General features: G+C 37.5%; 1 protein-coding gene across 4 annotated transcripts in view; it reads right to left on the minus strand.

Annotated features, from left to right (window-relative positions):
• The window catches only part of FER (FER tyrosine kinase), a 477,424-nt gene that overhangs the window by 377,817 nt on the left and 81,582 nt on the right, over positions 1-18,025 (minus strand). For all 4 annotated transcript variants that reach the window (XM_032625918.1, XM_032625922.1, XM_032625921.1 and 1 more), the window contains one exon: positions 14,019-14,192. In XM_032625918.1, coding sequence (XP_032481809.1) covers positions 14,019-14,192 — 174 coding nt within the window. The remainder of the gene's footprint in view (positions 1-14,018; positions 14,193-18,025) is intronic.

Genomic DNA, 18,025 nt, shown 5'->3' on the forward strand with positions numbered 1-18,025 from the left:
CATAGTGGCTGTATCAATTTACATTCCCATCAACAGTGCAAGAGGGTTCCATTTCTCCACACCCTCTCCAGCATTTATTGTTTCTAGATTTTTTGATGATGGCCATTCTGACCAGTGTATGATATCTCATTGTACTTTTGATTTGCATTTCTCTAATGATTAATGATGTTGAGCATTCTTTCATGTGTTTGTTAGCAATCTGCATATCTTCTTTGGAGAATGTCTATTTAGGTCTTCTGCCCATTTTTGGATTGGGTTGTTTCTTTTTTGATATTCAGCTGCATGAGCTACTTGTAAATTTTGGAGATTAATGCTTTGTCAGTTGCTTCATTTGCAAATATTTTCTGCCATTCTGCGGGTTGTCTTTTCATCTTGTTTATGTGTTTTAAGTGTCATTGTTTTAAGAATCATTGGTTCCCATTAGTTTATTTATGCTTTTATCTCCATTTCTCTAGGAGGTGGGTCAAAAAGGATCTTGCTGTGATTTATGGCATAGAGTATTCTACCTATGTTGTCCTCTAAGAGTTTGATAGCGTCTGGCCTTACATTTAAGTCTTTAATCCATTTTGAGTTTATTTTTGTGTATGGCGTTAAGGAGTGCTCTAATATAATTCTTTTACAAGTAGCTGTACAGTTTTCCCAGCACCACTTATTGAAGAGGCTGTCATTTCTCCACTGTATATTCTTACCTCCTGTATCAAAGATAAGGTGACCATATGTGCGACGGTTTATCTCTGAGCTTTCTATCCTGTTCCATTGATCTATATTTCTCTTTTAGTGCCAGTGCCATACTGTCTTGATTACTTTAGCTTGGTAGTATAGTCTGAAGTCAGGGAGCCTGATTCCTCCAGCCCCGTTTTTCTTTCTCAAGATTGCTTTGGCTATACGGGGTCTTTTGTGTTTCCATACAAATTGTGAAATTTTTTGTTCTACTTCTGTGAAAAATGCCAGTGGTAGTTTGATAGGGATTGAATTGAATCTGTAGATTGCTTTGGGTACTATAGTCATTTTCATAATGTTGATTCTTCCCATCCAAGAACATGGTATATCTCTCCATCTATGTGTATCATCTTTAACTCCTTTCATCAGTGTCTTATAATTTTCTGCATACAGGTCTTTTGTCCCCTTAGGTAGGTTTATTCCTGGATATTCTATTTTTTTGTTGCAGTGGTAAATGGGAGTGTTTTCTTAATTTCACTTTCAGATTTTTCATCACTAGTGTATAGGAATGCCAGAGATTTCTGTGCATTAATTTTGTATCCTGATACTTTACCAAATTCATTGATTAGCTCTAGTAGTTTTCTGGTAGCATCTTTAGGATTCTCTATGTATAGTATCATGTCATCTGCAAACAGTGACAGCTTTACTTCTTCCTTTCCAATTTGGATTCCTTTTATTTCTTTTTCTTCTCTGATTGTTGTGGCTAAAACTTCGAAAACTATGTTGAATAATAGTGGTGGGAGTGGGCACCACTGTCTCGTTCCTGATCTTAGTGGAAATGATTTCAGATTTTCAACATTGAGGACGATGTGGGCTGTGGCTGTGTCATATATGGCCTTTATTATGTTGAGGAAAGTTCCCTCTATGCCTACTTTCTGCAGGGTTTTTATCATAAATGGGTGTTGAATTTTGTCAAAAGCTTTCCCGGCATCTATTGAGATGATCATACGGTTTTACTCCTTCAACTTGTTAATATGGTGTATCACATTGACTGATTTGCATATATTGAAGAATCCTTGCATTCCTGGGATAAATATGACTTGCTCATGGTGTATGACCCTTTTAATGTGTTGCTGGATTCTGCTTGCTAGTATTATGTTGAGGATTTTTGCATCTATGTCCATCAGTGATATTGGCCTCTAGTTTTCTTTCTTTGTGACATCTTTGTCTGGTTTTGGTATCAGGGTGATGGTGGCCTCATAGAATTCGTTTGGAGTGTTCCTACCTCTGCTATATTTTGGAAGTGTTTGAGAAAGATAGGTGTTAGCTCCTCTCTAAATGTTTGTTAGAATTTGCCTGGGAAGCCATCTGGTCCTGGGCTTTTCTTTGTTGGAAGATTTTTAATCACAGTTTCAATTTCAGTGCTTGTGATTGGTCTGTTCATATTTTCTATTTCTTCCTGATTCAGTCTTGGCAGGTTGTGCATTTCTAAGAATTTGTTCATTTCTTCCAGGTTGTACATTTTATTGGCACAGAGTTGCTTGTAGTAATCTCTCATGATCCTTTTATTTCTGCCGGGTCAGTTGTTACTTCTCTTTTTTCATTACTAATTCTATTGAATTGAGGCTTCTCCCTTTTTTTTCCTGATGAGTCTGGCTAACGGTTTATCAATTTTGTTTATCTTCCCAAAGAACCAGCTTTTACTTTTATTGATATTTGCTATCGTTTCCTTCATTTCTTTTTCATTTTTTTCTGATCTGACCTTTATGATTTCGTTCCTTCTGCTAACTTTGGGGTTTTTTTGTTCTTCTTTCTCTAAATACTTTAGGTGTAAGGTTAGGTTGTTTATTTGAGATGTTTCTTGTTTCTTAAGGTAGGATTGTATTACTATAAACTTAGCTCTTAGAACTGCTTTTGCTGCATCGCATAGGTTCTGGGTCATTGTGTTTTCACTGTCATTTGTTTCTAGGCATTTTTTTATTTTCTCTTTGATTTCTTCGGTGATCACTTGGTTATTAAGTACTGTATTGTTTAGCCCCCTTGTGTTTGTATTTTTTACTGATGTTTTCCTGTAATTGATATCTACTCTAATAGTGTTGCGGTCAGAAAAGATACTTGAAACGATTTAAATTTTCTTAAATTTACCAACGTTTGATTTGTGACCCAAGATAAGATCTATCCTGGAGAATGTTCCATGAGCACTTGTGAAGAATGTGTATTCTGTTGTTTTTGGATGGAAAGTCCTATACATATCAATTAAGTCTATCTTGTTAACGTATCATTTAGCTTGTGTTTCCTTATTTATTTTCATTTTGGATGATCTGTCCATTGGTGAAAGTGGGGTGTTAACGTCCCCCACTATGATTGTGTTACTGTCAATTTCCCCTTTTATGGCTGTTAGTATTTGCCTTATGTATTGAGGTGCTCCTATGTTGGGTGCATAAATATTTACACTTGTTATATCTTCTTCTTGGATTGATCCCTTCATCATTATGTAGTGTCATTCTTTGTCTCTTGTAATAGTTTTTTTATTAAAGTCTATTTTGTCTCATATGAGAACTGCTACTCCAGCTTTCTTCTGATTTCCATTTGCATGTAATATATTTTCCCATCCCCTTACTTGCAGTCTGTATGTGTCCCTAGGCCTGAAGTGGGACACTTGTACACAGCATATATAAGGGTCTTGTTTTCATATACATTCAGCCAGTCTATGTCTTTTACTTGGAGGATTTAATCCATTTATATTTAAGGTAGTTATTAATATGTATGTTCCTATTACCATTTTCTTAATTGTTTTGGGTTTGTTATTGTCGGAGTTTTCCTTCTCTTGTGTTTCCTGCCTAGAGAAGCTCCTTTAGCATTTGTTGTAAAGCTGGTTTGGTGGTGCTGAATTCTCTTAGCTTTTGCTTGTCTGTAAAAGTTTTAATTTCTCCATCGAATCTGAATGAGAACCTTGCTGGCTAGAGTAATCTTGGTTGTAGGTTTTTCCCCTTCATCACTTTAAATATGTCCTGCCACTCCCTTCTGGCTTGTAGAGTTTCTGCTGAAAGATCAGCTGTTAACCTTATGGGGATTCCCTTGTTTGTTGTTTTTCCCTTGCTGCTTTTAATATTTTTTCTTTGTATTTAATTTTTGATAGTTTGATTAATATGTGTCTTGTCATGTTTCTCCTTGGATTTATCCTGTATGGGACTCTCTGTGCTTCCTGGAGTTGATTGACTATTTGCTTTCCCATATTAGGGAAGTTTTCAACTATAATCTCTTCAAATATTTTTTCAGTCCCTTTCTTTTTCTCTCCTTCCTCTGGGACCCCTATAGTTCCAACGTTGGTGTGTTTAATGTTGTCCCAGAGGTCTCTGAGACTGTCCTCAATTCTTTTCTTTTTTTTTTTTTTTGCATTACACGGGCCTCTCACTGTTGTGGCCTCTCCCGTTGCGGAGCACAGGCTCCAGATGCCCAGGCTCAGAGGCCATGGCTCACAGGCCCATCCGTTCCCATTCTTTTTTCTTTATTCTGCTCTGTAGTAATTTCCACTATTTTATCTTCCAGGTCACTTATCCGTTCTTCTGCCTCAGTTATTCAGCTATTGATCCCTTCTCGAGAATTTTTTGTTTCATTTATTCTGTTATTCATCATTGTTTGTTTGCTCTATAATTTTTCTAGGTCCTTGTTAAACGTTTCTTGTATTTTCTCCATTCTATTTCCAAGATTTTGGAGCATCCTTACTATCATTGTTCTGAATTCTTTTTCAGGTACACTGCCTATTTCCTCTTCAATAGGCAGGTTTTTACCTTGCTCCTTTATCTGCTGTGTGTTTCTCTGTCTTGTCATTTTGCTTAACTTACTGTTTGGGGTCTCCTTTTCACAGGTGTAGGTTCGTAGTTCCTGTTGTTTTTGGTGTCTGCCCCCAGTGGTTAAGGTTGGTTCCGTAGGTTGTGTACACTTTTTGGTGGAGGGGACTAGTGCCTGTGTTCTGGTGGATGAGGCTGGACCTTGTCTTTCTGGTGGGCAGGTCCATGTCTGGTGGTGTGTTTTGGGGTGTCTGTGGACTTATTATGATTTTAGGCAGCTTCTCTGCTAATGGGTGGCATTGTGTTCCTGTCTTGCTAGTTGTTTGGCATAGGGTGTCCAGCACTGTAGTTTGCTGGTCGTTGAGTGGAGCTGGGTCTTGGCGTTGACATGGAGATCTCTGGGAGATTTTTGCCATTTGATATTATGTGGAGCTGGGAGGTCTCTTGTGGACCAACGTCATGAACTTGGCTCCCCCACCTCAGAGGCACAGACCTGACGCCTGGCTGGAGCACCAAGAATCTGTCATAATCCACACGGCTCAGAATAAAAGGGAGAAAAAAAAAGAAAGAAAAAAAGAAGATAAAATAAAGTTATTAAAATAAAAATTAATTATTAAAAAAAAAGAAGAGAGCAACCAAACCAAAAAACAACTCCACCAATGATAACAAGCGCTAAAACCTATACTTAAAAAAAAAAAGCACAGACTGAACCCTAGGTCGAATGGTAAAAGCAAAGCTGTACAGACAAAATCACACAAAAAACTATACACATATACACTCACAAAAAAAGAAAAAGGGAGGGCTTCCTTGGTGGCGCAGTGGTTGAGAGTCTGCCTGCCGATGCAGGGGACAAGGGTTCGTGCCCCGGCCCGGGAAGATCCCACATGCCGCGGAGTGGCTGGACCCGTGAGCCATGGCTGCTGAGCCTGCATGTCCGGAGCCTGTGCTCCACAACGGGAGAGGCCACAACAGCGAGAGGCCCGCATACCGCAAAAAAAAAAAAAAAAAAAAAAAAAAAAAAAAAAAAAAAAAAAAAAAAAAAAGAAAAAGGGAAATATATATATATATCATTGCTCCCAAAGTCGACCTCCTCAATTTTGGGATGATTTGTTGTCTATTCAGGTATTCCACAGATGCAGGGTACATCAAGTTGATTGTGGAGATTTAATCCACAGCTCCTGAGCCTGCTCGAGAGATTTCCCTTTGTCTTCTTTGTTGGCACAGCTCCTGGTGTTCAGCTTTGCATTTGGCCCCACCTCTGTGTATAGGTCGCCTGAGGGCATCTGTTCTTCACTAAGACAGGACAGGGTTAAAGGAGCAGCTGCATCAGGGGCTCTGGCTGGGGGGGCGGGTATGGAATACAGGGCGAGTCTGTGGCAGCAGAGGCCACCATGAAGTTGCACCAGCCTGAGGCGTGCCATGTGTTCTCCCGGGGAAGTTGTCCCTGGATCATGGAACCCTGGCAGTGGCAGGCTGCACAAGCTCCCAGAAGGGGAGGCGTGGATAGTGACCTGTGCTTGCACATAGGTATCTCAGTGGCTGCAGTAGCAGCCTTAACGTCTCATGCCTGTCTCTGGGGTCCGCGCTGATAGCCGCAGTTCGCGCCCATCTCTGGAGCACCTTTAAGTGACACTCTTAATCCCCCCTCCTCACACACCAGGAAACAAAGAGGCAAGGAAAAGTCTTTTGCCTCTTCGGCAGCTCCAGACTTTTTCCCAGACTCCCTCCCGGCTAGCTGTGGTGCACTAGCCCCCTTCAGGCTGTGTTCACACAGCCTACCCCAGTCCTCTCCCTGGGATCTGACCTCGGAAGCCAGAGCCTCAGCTCCCCGCGCCCACCCATCCCGGCTGGTGAACAGACAAGCCTCTTGGGCAGGTGAGTGCTGGTCGGCACTGATCCTCTCTACAGGAATCTCTCCGCTTTGCCCTCTGCACCCCTGTTGCTGCGGTCTCCTCTATGGCTCCGAAGCTTCCCCCCTCTGCCATCCGCAGTCTCCGCCCACGAGACTAGGGGCTTTCTAGTGTGTGGAAACCTTTCCTCCTTCACAGCTCCCTCCCACTGGTGCAGGTCCCGTCCCTATTGTTTTGTCTCTGCTTTTTCTTTTTTTTTGTCCCTACCCAGGTACGTGGAGAGTTTCTTGCCTTTTGGGAGGTCTGAGGCCTTCTGCCAGCGTTCAGTAGGTGCTCTGTATGAGTTCTTCCACATGTAGATGTATTTCTGATGTACTTGTGGGGAGGAAGGTGATCTCCACATCTTACTCTTATGCCATCTTGAAGCTCTCCCCGATTACAGTGTCTTTATGATAAGTCTTGAAGTCAGGTAGTGTCAGTTCTCCAATGTCGTTCTTGTCCTTCAATATTCTGTTGGCTATTCTGGGTCTTTTGTTTCTCCATATAAATTTAAGAATCAATTTGGCATTTGCCGAGATTTTGATTGGGACTGTGTTGAATCTATAGTTCAAATTAGGAATAATCTGTATCTTGACAACACTGAGGTTTCTCATCCACAAACATGGGATATCTCTACAATTATTTCTTCTTTGATTTCTCTCATCAGAGTTCTGTTATTATCCTCCTATAGATCTTGTACATATTTTGATAGTTGCTAACCTAAGTATTTCATTTTTTGAGGTTCTAATGTAAATGGTATTGTGTTTTTAATTTCATATTCCACCTGTTCCTTGTTAATATATAGGGAAGTGATTGACTTCTGTATGCTAACACTGTATCCTGCAAACTTGCTATAACTGTTTATTAGTTCCAAGAATTTTTGGTTGATTCTCTTGGATCAACAACCATGTCATCTGTAAACAGAGACAGCTTTATTTCTTCATTCCCAATCTGTACATATTTCATTTCTTTTTCTTACCTTGTTTCATTAGCTAAGATTGCCAGTATTATGTTGATAAGCATTGGTAAAGGCAGATATCCTTCTCTTGCTCCTGATCTTAGTGGGAAAGTTATGAGTTTCTCACAACTAAGGATGATGTTAGCTATAAGTTTTTTGTAGATATCTTTTATCAGGTTGAGGAAGTTCCCCTTTATTCCTCGTTTACTGAGAACCAACCCAACTTGTGTTGGATTTTGTCAAATGCTTTTTCTGCATCTATTCATATGCTCATGTAATTTTTCTTTTTTAATTTCCTGATATAATGGATTCCATTATTTGATTTTCAAATATTGAACCAGCCTTTCACACCTGAAAAAAATTCCACTTGGTAAAAGTGTATAAATTCTTTTTCTACATTGTTGGATTTTATTTCTTCATAGTTTATTAAGGATTTTTGCATCTATGTTCATGATAGATATTGGTCTGTTGTTTCCTTTTCTTCTAATATCTTTGTGTGCTTTTGGTGTTAGGTAATGCTGGCCTCATAGAATGGAGTGAGGAAGCTCCTCTCTGTTTCTTTTTCTGAAATAGTTTGTAGAGAATTGGTATAACTTCTTCCTTAAATGTTTAATAGAATTCACCAATGAAGCCATCTGAGTCTGGAGCCATCTGAGCCTGGTGCTTTCTGTTTTGGAAGGTTATTTATTGATTCAATTACTTTAATAGATATGTGCCTACTGATTGTCTATTTCTTCTTATGTGAGTTTTAGCAGACTGCGTCCTTCAAGGCTTTGGACTATTTCTCCCAGGTTATCAAACTTATGGACATAGAGGGGTTTTTTTGTTTTTTGTTTTTTAACGTTTTTATTGGAATATAATTGCTTTACAATGGTGTGTTAGTTTCTGCTTTTTAATGAAGTGAATCAATTATACATATACATATACCCCCATATCTCTTCCCTCTTGCGTCTCCCTCCCTCCCTCCCTCCCTATTCCACCCTTCTAGCTGGTCACAAAGCACTGAGCTGATCTCCCTGTGCTATGTGACTGCTTCCCACTAGCTATCTATTTTACATTTGGTAGTGTATATATATTCATATATACACTACCACTCTCTCACTTTGTAACAATTTACCCTTCCCCCTCCCCATATCTTCAGGTCCATTTTCTAGTAGGTCTGCATCTTTATTCCCATCTTGCCCCTAGGTTCTTCATGACCTCTTTTTTTTTTTTTTTTTAGATTCCATATATATGTGTTAGCATACGGTATTTGTTTTTCTCTTTCTGACTTATTTCACTCTGTATGACACACTCTAGGCCCATCCACCTCACTACAAATAACTCAATTTCATTCCTTTTTATGGCTGAGTAATATTCCATTGTATATATGTGCCACATCTTCTTTATCCATTTATCTGTCGATGGACACTTAGGTTGCTTCCATGTCCTGGCTATTGTAAATAGAGCTGCAATGAACATTGTGGTAAATGATTTTTTTTTTTTTTTTTTTTTGTGGTACGCGGGCCTCTCACTGCTGTGGCCTCTCCCATTGCGGAGCACAGGCTCCAGATGCGCAGGCTCAGCGGCCATGGCTCCTGGGCCCAGAAACTCCGCGGCATGTGGGATCCTCCCGGACCGGGGCACGAACCCGTGTCCCCTGCATTTGCAGGCAGACTCTCAACCACTGTGCCACCAGGGAAGCCCTAAATGACTCTTTTTGAATTAGGACATAGAGTTTTTAAAAAGTAGTCCTTCATTATCCTTTTAATATCCATGGGATATGTACCTTTCACTTCTGATATTAGTAATTTGTACCCACTCTGGGTTTTTGTTAGCCTGGCTAGAGGCTTACTGATTTTATTCTTCTCAAAGAACCAGATTTTGGTTTTGTTGACTTTATTAGTTTCATGTTTTCATTTTCATTGAGTTCTGCTCTAATTTTCATTATTTCTTTTCTTCTGTGTACTTTGGATTCAATTTGCTCTTCTTTTTCTACTGTCCTAAGGTGGAAGCTCAGATGACAGATTTTAGATCTTTCTTCTTTTCCAACAAATGCATTCAATGCTATAAATTTCCTTCTAAGCACTGCTTTTGTTGTATCCCACAAATTTTGATAAGTTTTGTTTTCAGGTTCGTTTCGTTCAAAATATCTTTAAATTTTTCTTGAGATTTCTTCCTTGATCCATGTGTTATTTAGAAGTGTGCTGTTTAATCTTCAAGTATTTGGGGATTTTCCAGCTATCTTTCTGTTACTGATTTCTAGTTTAATTCCACTGTGGTCTCAGAGAAGACACTGTATCAACTCCATTTTTTAAAATTTGTTAAGGTATGATTTATGACCTAGAATGTGGTCTATCTTGTTGAATCATCCAATGTGAGCTTGAGAAGAATGTGTATTCTCCTGCTGTTGGATGAAGTAGTCTATAGATGTTCCTTACATCTAGTTGATTGATGATATTATTAAGTTCAACTCTGTTCTTACTGATTTTCTGCCTGCTGCATCTGTCCATTTCTGATGGGGGGTGGGGAGGGTGCTGAATTCTCCAACTATAATAGAGGTTCATCCATTTCTCCTTACAATTCTAACACTTTTTGTACTTCTATCAGTATTTTGATGCTATGTTGTTAGGCACATACATGTTAAGGATTACAGTGTCTTCCTGGAGAAGTGACCCCTTCAACATTATGTAATTCCCCTCTTTATCCCTGATAAATTTCTTTACTTTGAAGTCTGTCCTGTCTGCAATTAATATAGCTACTCCCACTTTCTTTTGATTAGGGTTAGTATGGTATATCTTTCTCTATCCATTTACTATTAATCTATATGTGTCTTTATATATAAAGTGGTTTTCTTGTAGACAACATACAGTTGTGTCTTGTTTTTTTATCCAGTCTGATAATATCTGTCTTTTAATTGGTTCATTAAGACCACTGACCTTCAAAGTAATTATTGATATACTTGGATTAGTATCTACCATATTTGTTACTGTTTCCTATTTGTTACCCTTATTAGTTGTTCCAATTTTTGTCTTCCACTATTTTTCTGTCTTTGTTGTTTTAACTGAGTACTTTATGTGATTCTATTCTCTATCATTTCTTAGCATACTAGGTATACTTTTTTCTGCTTTTTTTAGTGGCTGCCCTAGAGTTTGCAACATACATTTATAACTAATCCACTCCTACTTTCAAATAACACTATACCACTTCATGCATAGTGTAAATACCTTACAATAACAAAATAATCCTAATTCCTCGTTCCCATCCCAAGTATTATGGCTGTCTTTCATTTCACTTATATACAAGCATACATAAAAATATGTACACACACACAGGATATATACATGAGTGTACATAATCAAATACATTGTTGCTATTATCGTTTTCAATAAACCATTATCCATTAAATCAATTAAGAATGAGAAAAATAAAAGTTTTCATTTTATCTTCACTCATTCTTTCCCCAATGCTCTTTGTCTATGTAGATCCAAGTTTCTGACCTATATCATACTTTCCTTCTCAGTCTATTGGCAACAAATTCCATCAATTTTTGTTTGTCTGACAAAGACTTTATTTCTCCTTCACTTTTGAGGGATATTTTCACCGGGTTCAGAATTCTAGGTTTATGAGGGGTTTTTTCATCATTCATTCTGCTTGGTGTTCTCTGAGCTTCCTGGATCTGTCATTTGGTGTCTGACATTAATTTCGGGAAATTCTCAGTCATTATTGTTTCAAAAATTTCTTCTATTCCTCAGTCCCTTTCTTCTCCTTCTGGTATTCCCATTATATGTATGTTACACCTTTTGTAGTGGTCCCAAAATTCTTGAATATGCTGTTTACTTTTTTTTTCAGTCTTTGTTCTCTTTGCTTTTCACTTTTAGAGATTTCTATTGATATAAACTCAAGTTCAGAGATTCTTTCTTCAGTTGTGTTCAGTCTCCTAATAAGCCCATCAAAGTCATTCTTCATTTCTGTCATAATGTTACTGAACTCTAGAATCTCTTCTTGGTCCTTGCTTAGGATTTCTATCTTTCTGCTTACATTGCCCGTCTGTTCTTGTATGCTGTCTACTTTACTCATTAGAGCTCTTAGCACATTATTAATAGTTGCTTTAAATTCCCAGTCTGATAATTCCAAGATCCCTGCCATGTCTGGTTCTGATGCTTGCTCTGTCTCTTCCAATTGTGTTTCCTGCCTCTTGGTATGCCTTGTCTCTTTCTTCTTGATTGCCAGGTATAATGTACTGGGTAAAAGGACTGTACTAATGTGGTGCTAAGTTGGCAAGGAAGGAGAAGCATTTTATAGCCCTCTGATTAGGTCTTGGTCGTTCACTGAGCCTGTACCTCTGGACCATGAACTTCACATGTCCTTCTCAGTCTCCACCCCACCTTACATGGGACAGGATGGCTAGAGTGAGCTGGAGTTGGGTACTTCCCTTCCCCCAGGTCAGTTAGGTTCTGGCTAAACAGTTTGTCCTGACGACTGACCTTGTTAAAAACAGAATGCTTTAGCATATGTCAAAATTATTCCTTTTCCTCTGCCACTACAAAGATCATGAGATTTTTTTTTTGTTTCCTATATTCTCTGTGAGAACCTCATAGGGATTTGGGAGGTAAAATTCACAAGTGTGAAGGCCCCTCAATGAGTGAGTCTTCCTGGAGTTTGTAATCCTCAGAAATGTCCACACTGAACTTCCAGAATTTGTCAGTTACATTTCAGGTTTTTCTACAACCAACAATGGTTCCCAAGACCGCTGCTGTTCTGATAAGTTGTGATTCTCTGTATTTGCTTGTCAGTCTCTCCAATTGGTGGGGGGGTGGGGGGGCAGTCATCTGCTCTGTGACCTACTTTCTCTAACGGATCTAAAAAGAGTTGTGGATTTTTCAGTTTGTTCAGCTTTTTACTTGTTGTTAGGATGGAGGGACAACTTCCAAACTTCTTACATGCTGGTCTGGAAACTAGAAGTCTTAACTTTTGAACTTGCTAAACAACCAATTCACTATTCAGCAAACTGGCAATTTTTTAGGGGGTGGGAGGGCTATGTTGGGTCTTCATTGCTGCACGCAGGCTTTCTCTAGTTGTGTCCAGAGGGGACTACTCTTTGTTGCAGTGCACTGGCTTCCCATTGTGGTGGCTTCTCTAGTTGCAGAGCACGGGCTCTAGGCACGCAGGCTTCAGTAGCAGTACGCAGGCTCGGTAGTTGTGGCTCACGGGCTCTAGAGCACAGGCTTAGTAGTTGTGGCACATGGGCTTAGCTGCTCCGTGGCATGTGGGATCTTCCCGGACCAGGGATCGAACCTGTGCCCCTGCATTGGTAGGCAGCTTCTAAACCACTGCACCACCAGGGAAGTCCCAAACAGGCAAATTAATAGCAAAAAGCAAGAATTGATCCTACCTTACACCTCATGGCAACCAAATAGTTGATACAGGAAAAATTTTTATTGAAAAACTCCAGCTAACAATTGCATCAGAAATGACAGAAGTAAACTATTGCCATTTTACAACCTCCACTGAGCTAATGGATCTAAGCGGTGAATATGAAGTGTTGCTAAAACTATTAGGTGAAAGGCTGAAAAGAAACTTTTTTAATAGATTGAGCAGGCTGGCAACACTGGAACCTATTAGTCAAGTTTAACATCAGAAGAAGATAAACAAGCAGACATTATATACCTCTTGATATGAAACAACAGGAAGTCTATACCAGCACCTATGATGTATTCTTGCCCAAAATAAACAGCCAAAATCTTATCAAGCCTCTAGATCTAACTTCCAGTTTGCAAGAAAATTGGAGGATGAAGGAATATGTGAAACTGCATCACAAGCTGCTAACAGCAAAATCCAAAATGAAGGAATTAAATGCTACAGAATAAACTACCCAGTTTCTCCCACAAATAAATGGCATTTTAAAAGTGGGGTGGTGAGGGGAACCTAGAGATTAAGAGATTATTCAAATGCAACATATGAGCCAGGTTTGGATCATGATTCAAATGAAACAACTGTAAAAAAAACATTTAACAATCATTTGAGCATAGTCAGGATAATTAATAATATTAAGGAATTATTGTTATTTTATGTGGTTAATGATAACATAGTTTTTTTAAAAAGAGTACTTATTTTAGCAATATATACTAAAATATTTATGGATAAAATAATAACTGGAATTTTCTTTAAAATTTTCCAGTGTAGAAGAAAAGTAGGTGAGAGTATAGATGAAAAAAAAAGAAAGAAAATATTGACTATGTGGATGGATAGGTCAATGGGAGTTCATTTAACTATTCTCTCTTCTGTACATTTGCAAATTTTCATAACAAAACTCATTAAGTAAAAGTTATCCAGAAGAGACAGACTCTGTGAAAAAAATTTAGAAATATTCCAACTAATTTATTTTGCCTATTTCTTATTATATGCAAAGAATTAAATGATGCAAATTAATTTTCTAAAAGCCTAAAAGAGCTATTTCAGTGAGTAAAAAATAAAAATTCTAAGTGATAAGAAAGCATTGTATCATCGTTTAATTGGCAGCATTTTTTTCTTTCATGAGAGTATATAAAGTAACAGTATATCTTATAATCAATAATGTTATATATTCAGTAAAAATAAGATACCACTTATTAGAGACACTGAAATCTATTTCTTGCCAGGAAATGGTGACTAAACAATTTTTAAAGTCAAACAAGATAAAGTATTTCAGTGAATTTAAAAATCAAATTAAAGTAAGAATTCCAGAACGGAAAGACAAACCTTGATCATCTCTGCCTCTATCTGCTGATGAACACCTATATAACTCTTCTTCACCTGCTGCTTGTCTTTGATCATCATGGTGAGCCTGTGTAAGGGCCCAGAATTTAGGTCCTCTGCATGTGTCTTCATTATCCTACTAAGTTGTTCCGTCTGCTGAATCATAAGTAGCCAAGACTTTTTAAAAAATAAGAAATAAAATTAGCACTTGTATTAGAGGTTTCCACTTAGCTGTCTTCAGGAACTTTAAATATTTAGTTTTACACAAATTATTACATTAATATAAAAATGGCAGGTTTCTGGCAACCTATGCAAGGAGCTATATGAGTAGTTCATATTTAATATCTTTAAATTCAAGAACAAATGCTTCAAAATTCAGTAATCAGAGACTGCAGAATTCTAGGACAGGATTAAGGGACTCTGAGAAGCCACACTTGCAGTCTTCATTTTACCACTTCTTGTTTGTTTTTCAACACACTGATATATTGCTTCTGCCCAAACCATTCTATTGCCTTAGTAAGGTTAACACTTCCTAATGATCAAATGCAACAGAAATTTACCCATCTTTACCCATCTTACCCTGTTTCTCTGAGGCATCTGATCCTACTGACTCACTTCTTCCTGAAACCCTCTTTTTTGGTTTCTATGGCTTCTCATCTTCCAACATGCTGGCTTGCCTTCCTCCCTTCCTAAAAATTCCTTCTCAAACTTTATACCTGCTCTTCTTTTGCTGTCTATGTCTTAAATACTTGTATTCTCTACATTTCTATCTTATCTCTTTTCTTAATAAATACCATTAGTTCTCAATGGTTTTTCTAGCCCAACACATTGTCTCAATAGCAGACACATATAATGGTGGGTTTGGGACAAGTGGGCATATGGACACTGCTGGAAGAACAAGTCATCTGTTTTTAGACTTTCTACCTTATTAATACTGAAAAAAAATAAAAGGAATACTCTTCACTACAGGTCTTCAAAATTCTATTCAGAAACAGGTGTTGGAGACTTTCCATGGTCAGAGAGGATCCATGGTAAAGATACAAAAAATAGACAAGGCATAGTGTCAGATATTTCACAAGGGTAATTTTCTACACTATTACCTTTGATCTGTGAATGAACAGAATTTCTGCTTCTGTTAGTAGTCCAAAATAATCCTAAATCAAAATTTAATAGGTATCTAAATCAAAAGTATAGCCTAAAGGAAGCAAATTCTTAGTCAGTCAGAACTCACCAGGGTCTAACTTAGTAATCTTGCTTTTTGATACACTGCAATATGTTTTTTAAAAAAAGTAATCTTTGAGGACATTTCTTTAGGGAAAATGGTCATTTTTAGTTGTGAGATGCTATTATGAACATGTAATAAGATAGATGGCCTATGAACTCATCATATTTACTTTCAAATTCAAAAACCTCAGTACTAAGATGCTCGATACCACAAAGCCATTTAAAACTAATGTAGCTCCTCCATTAAAATATTAAATTTAACAAAGATGAAAACAAGAAAAACTATACAAATGTGGATTAAAAACATAATTTAAATTGCCCTAATAATTCTTGTAGCTTTGCCTTTTTCATTTGATATTTTCACTCTAAAAAATACCATGTTAGAAAAACACTCTATAGCATGTGCAGAATATTAAGGCTACCAAAAATAAAGTGAGAGGAATCTGTTTCTTTCTCAAAAAACAAATATTCTCTATCTTCAAAAAGCAAACACTCTCTAAGTGCTTTGTAGCAATAAATTTTTGTGATTCTATGTAGGAGTCCTTGCAGCCTAGGGAGAAGACTTCTTAGAAGCTAACATTAAAGATCACACAACTAGGTCAGATTGCCCTTCACCTCCCAGGAGGGCACATCTCATCCTGTCTAATAGCCCTGTTAACTGCAGTCACTGTGCAAAGTCAAAACCTCCCAAGGTATATATTATCACCCCAACTGTCAACCCCATATTGCCCTCAACATCTCCTATTCTGACCCAGGACACTATCTATAGAATCCTGTACTCTCAAGAACTCTTGCTCTATGATTAGAAAACTCCTTATACTTCTTATCAGAACTTTCCATTTGTCTTCTATCTGTAACAAAAACCTGGCTTGATCCTACTAAAAACAACCTAATACTGCTAATAAATATGCCCTCTCTTCCTAGAAGTCTCTGTTCTTCTGAAGCTCAAGTCACCCTTGCACATGAACAATCCATCAGAAACTCCTTCTGATTCTCCCTCCAAAGTCTACCACAAATCTACCCACTTCTCTTCATATTCACTGCCACCCCTTTTGGAAGATATGATTATCTCTGGCTTAGACTGTTGCAGCACCTCCTAATTGGTGTCCTCTCTTCTACTCATGCTCCTTTCCAAACCATTCTCCTTAAAGTAGCAAAAGAAATTGTCATCTCCTGCATAAAATCCTACACTGGCTTTCCTTTTCATTTAAAGAAAAATCCAAACTTCCTTCTAAGACCTATAGTGTCTCAGATTATGTGTCCTCTGTCTATCCTTTCAACTTCTGTTTTGCCATTATCTACCCAGCTAAATAACTTCTAGTAGCACTGGTCTTCCTTTAATTTCCTAAACATTCTCTCTTCCTGGGAGCTCATCCTCTCTTTCACATAGCAAGATCCACCTCTTCCTTTAGGAATCAGCTAAATCTCATGTAGGTCCAATGCTTGCTATTCTTTATCTTAGCACTTAAAACAACTATTTATTTGTATGTATACTATTTTTTTTAATGTCTCCCCAACTACAATGGAAGCTCCATGAGGGTAGTACTGTGTCTCTGTGTTCACTATTTTAGGTATTCACTGTGATGCCTAAAATAATAGCTACTAAATATTCTTTGAAAGAAGGAAGGGAGAGAGGGAGGGAAAGAGGAACAAATGTAGAATAAAACCATTAAGTGAAAATATGCCATTAAAAGATTTTTTTAATTGTTTCAAACTGGAATTAGATAGTGTAGAACAATGCCAATTATGATGAGGAAGGAAAATTAACAAGTCTATCTTCAACTGATAAAACAACAGAGGGATTAGAGCAGCACACAATGCAATAAGAAGCACTGGCCTAAAAGGAATGAGTGAGTGTGCAAGAAAATGTTTGGGTGGTGTATAACTCGAATTAGACGCATGGCTGGAATATTTCTTAAAAAGAGAGATGAGTAAAATGTTAACAGATGCTTAATAAAGAAACAAACAAACAGAAAAGATGCATTTCAACATTTATAATTAAACTGATATAGCACTTTGCAGATATGGCTCTTTAGTTCAGGCACAGCAGTGGCCAAAGCATAGATAAATTATTTGTTGATTAGGATAATTTGTGGAAGATAATTCCTTATCTGCAGACCATCTCATCTGCAGACCATCTGCAGACATTCAAATTGCTTTATTACACAGAATCCTGCTTAAGGGATTAATAATGTTCCTCATAATGGAATTTTACCAGTAGTCAGAGTCACTGATGCTGAAAGCTACAGACAGGTTAAGAAATAATAAAAAGTGAAAATATCTGAAGTTAATTTTAGAAAAATCTAATCACAGGCAAAGAATACTAATACAATTTGAAAATAAAAACATTGTGGTTAAGTTTACAAAATAGAAAAAAAGTATCTTAATTTCTGAGAGAAGAGCTACAAAAATGTGAAAGTAGGAATAATTTAACTATAATAAACTAGACAAAAATCCCAAAGGATACTAACAAAATCAGGAGTGCGCGATGGATAAGAAGTATAAGTATGCTCATTTCCTCACTTTCATGCATAAGAGTCAATAGACAGCTTTAGTTATAAAATTTGTAAATAAAGAGATACAGATTTAAGCTTATAATTTTTAAGTTTCAAAAGTTAAACAAGTGAATGTTTAGAAAAAAGCAGACTATATAGACTTTCTGAATTACAAAAATAATTTTTAAAGAAAGTTAACATTGTCCACTAGAAAAAGAAAGAAAACGAAAGAAACTTAAAATGATTAAAATTAAAAATAAGCTGCAAAATAAAAATTATACTAAACACATC

The sequence above is a fragment of the Phocoena sinus genome, chromosome 3 (assembly GCF_008692025.1).
Source record: "Phocoena sinus isolate mPhoSin1 chromosome 3, mPhoSin1.pri, whole genome shotgun sequence".
NCBI classification, from domain to species: domain Eukaryota; kingdom Metazoa; phylum Chordata; class Mammalia; order Artiodactyla; family Phocoenidae; genus Phocoena; species Phocoena sinus.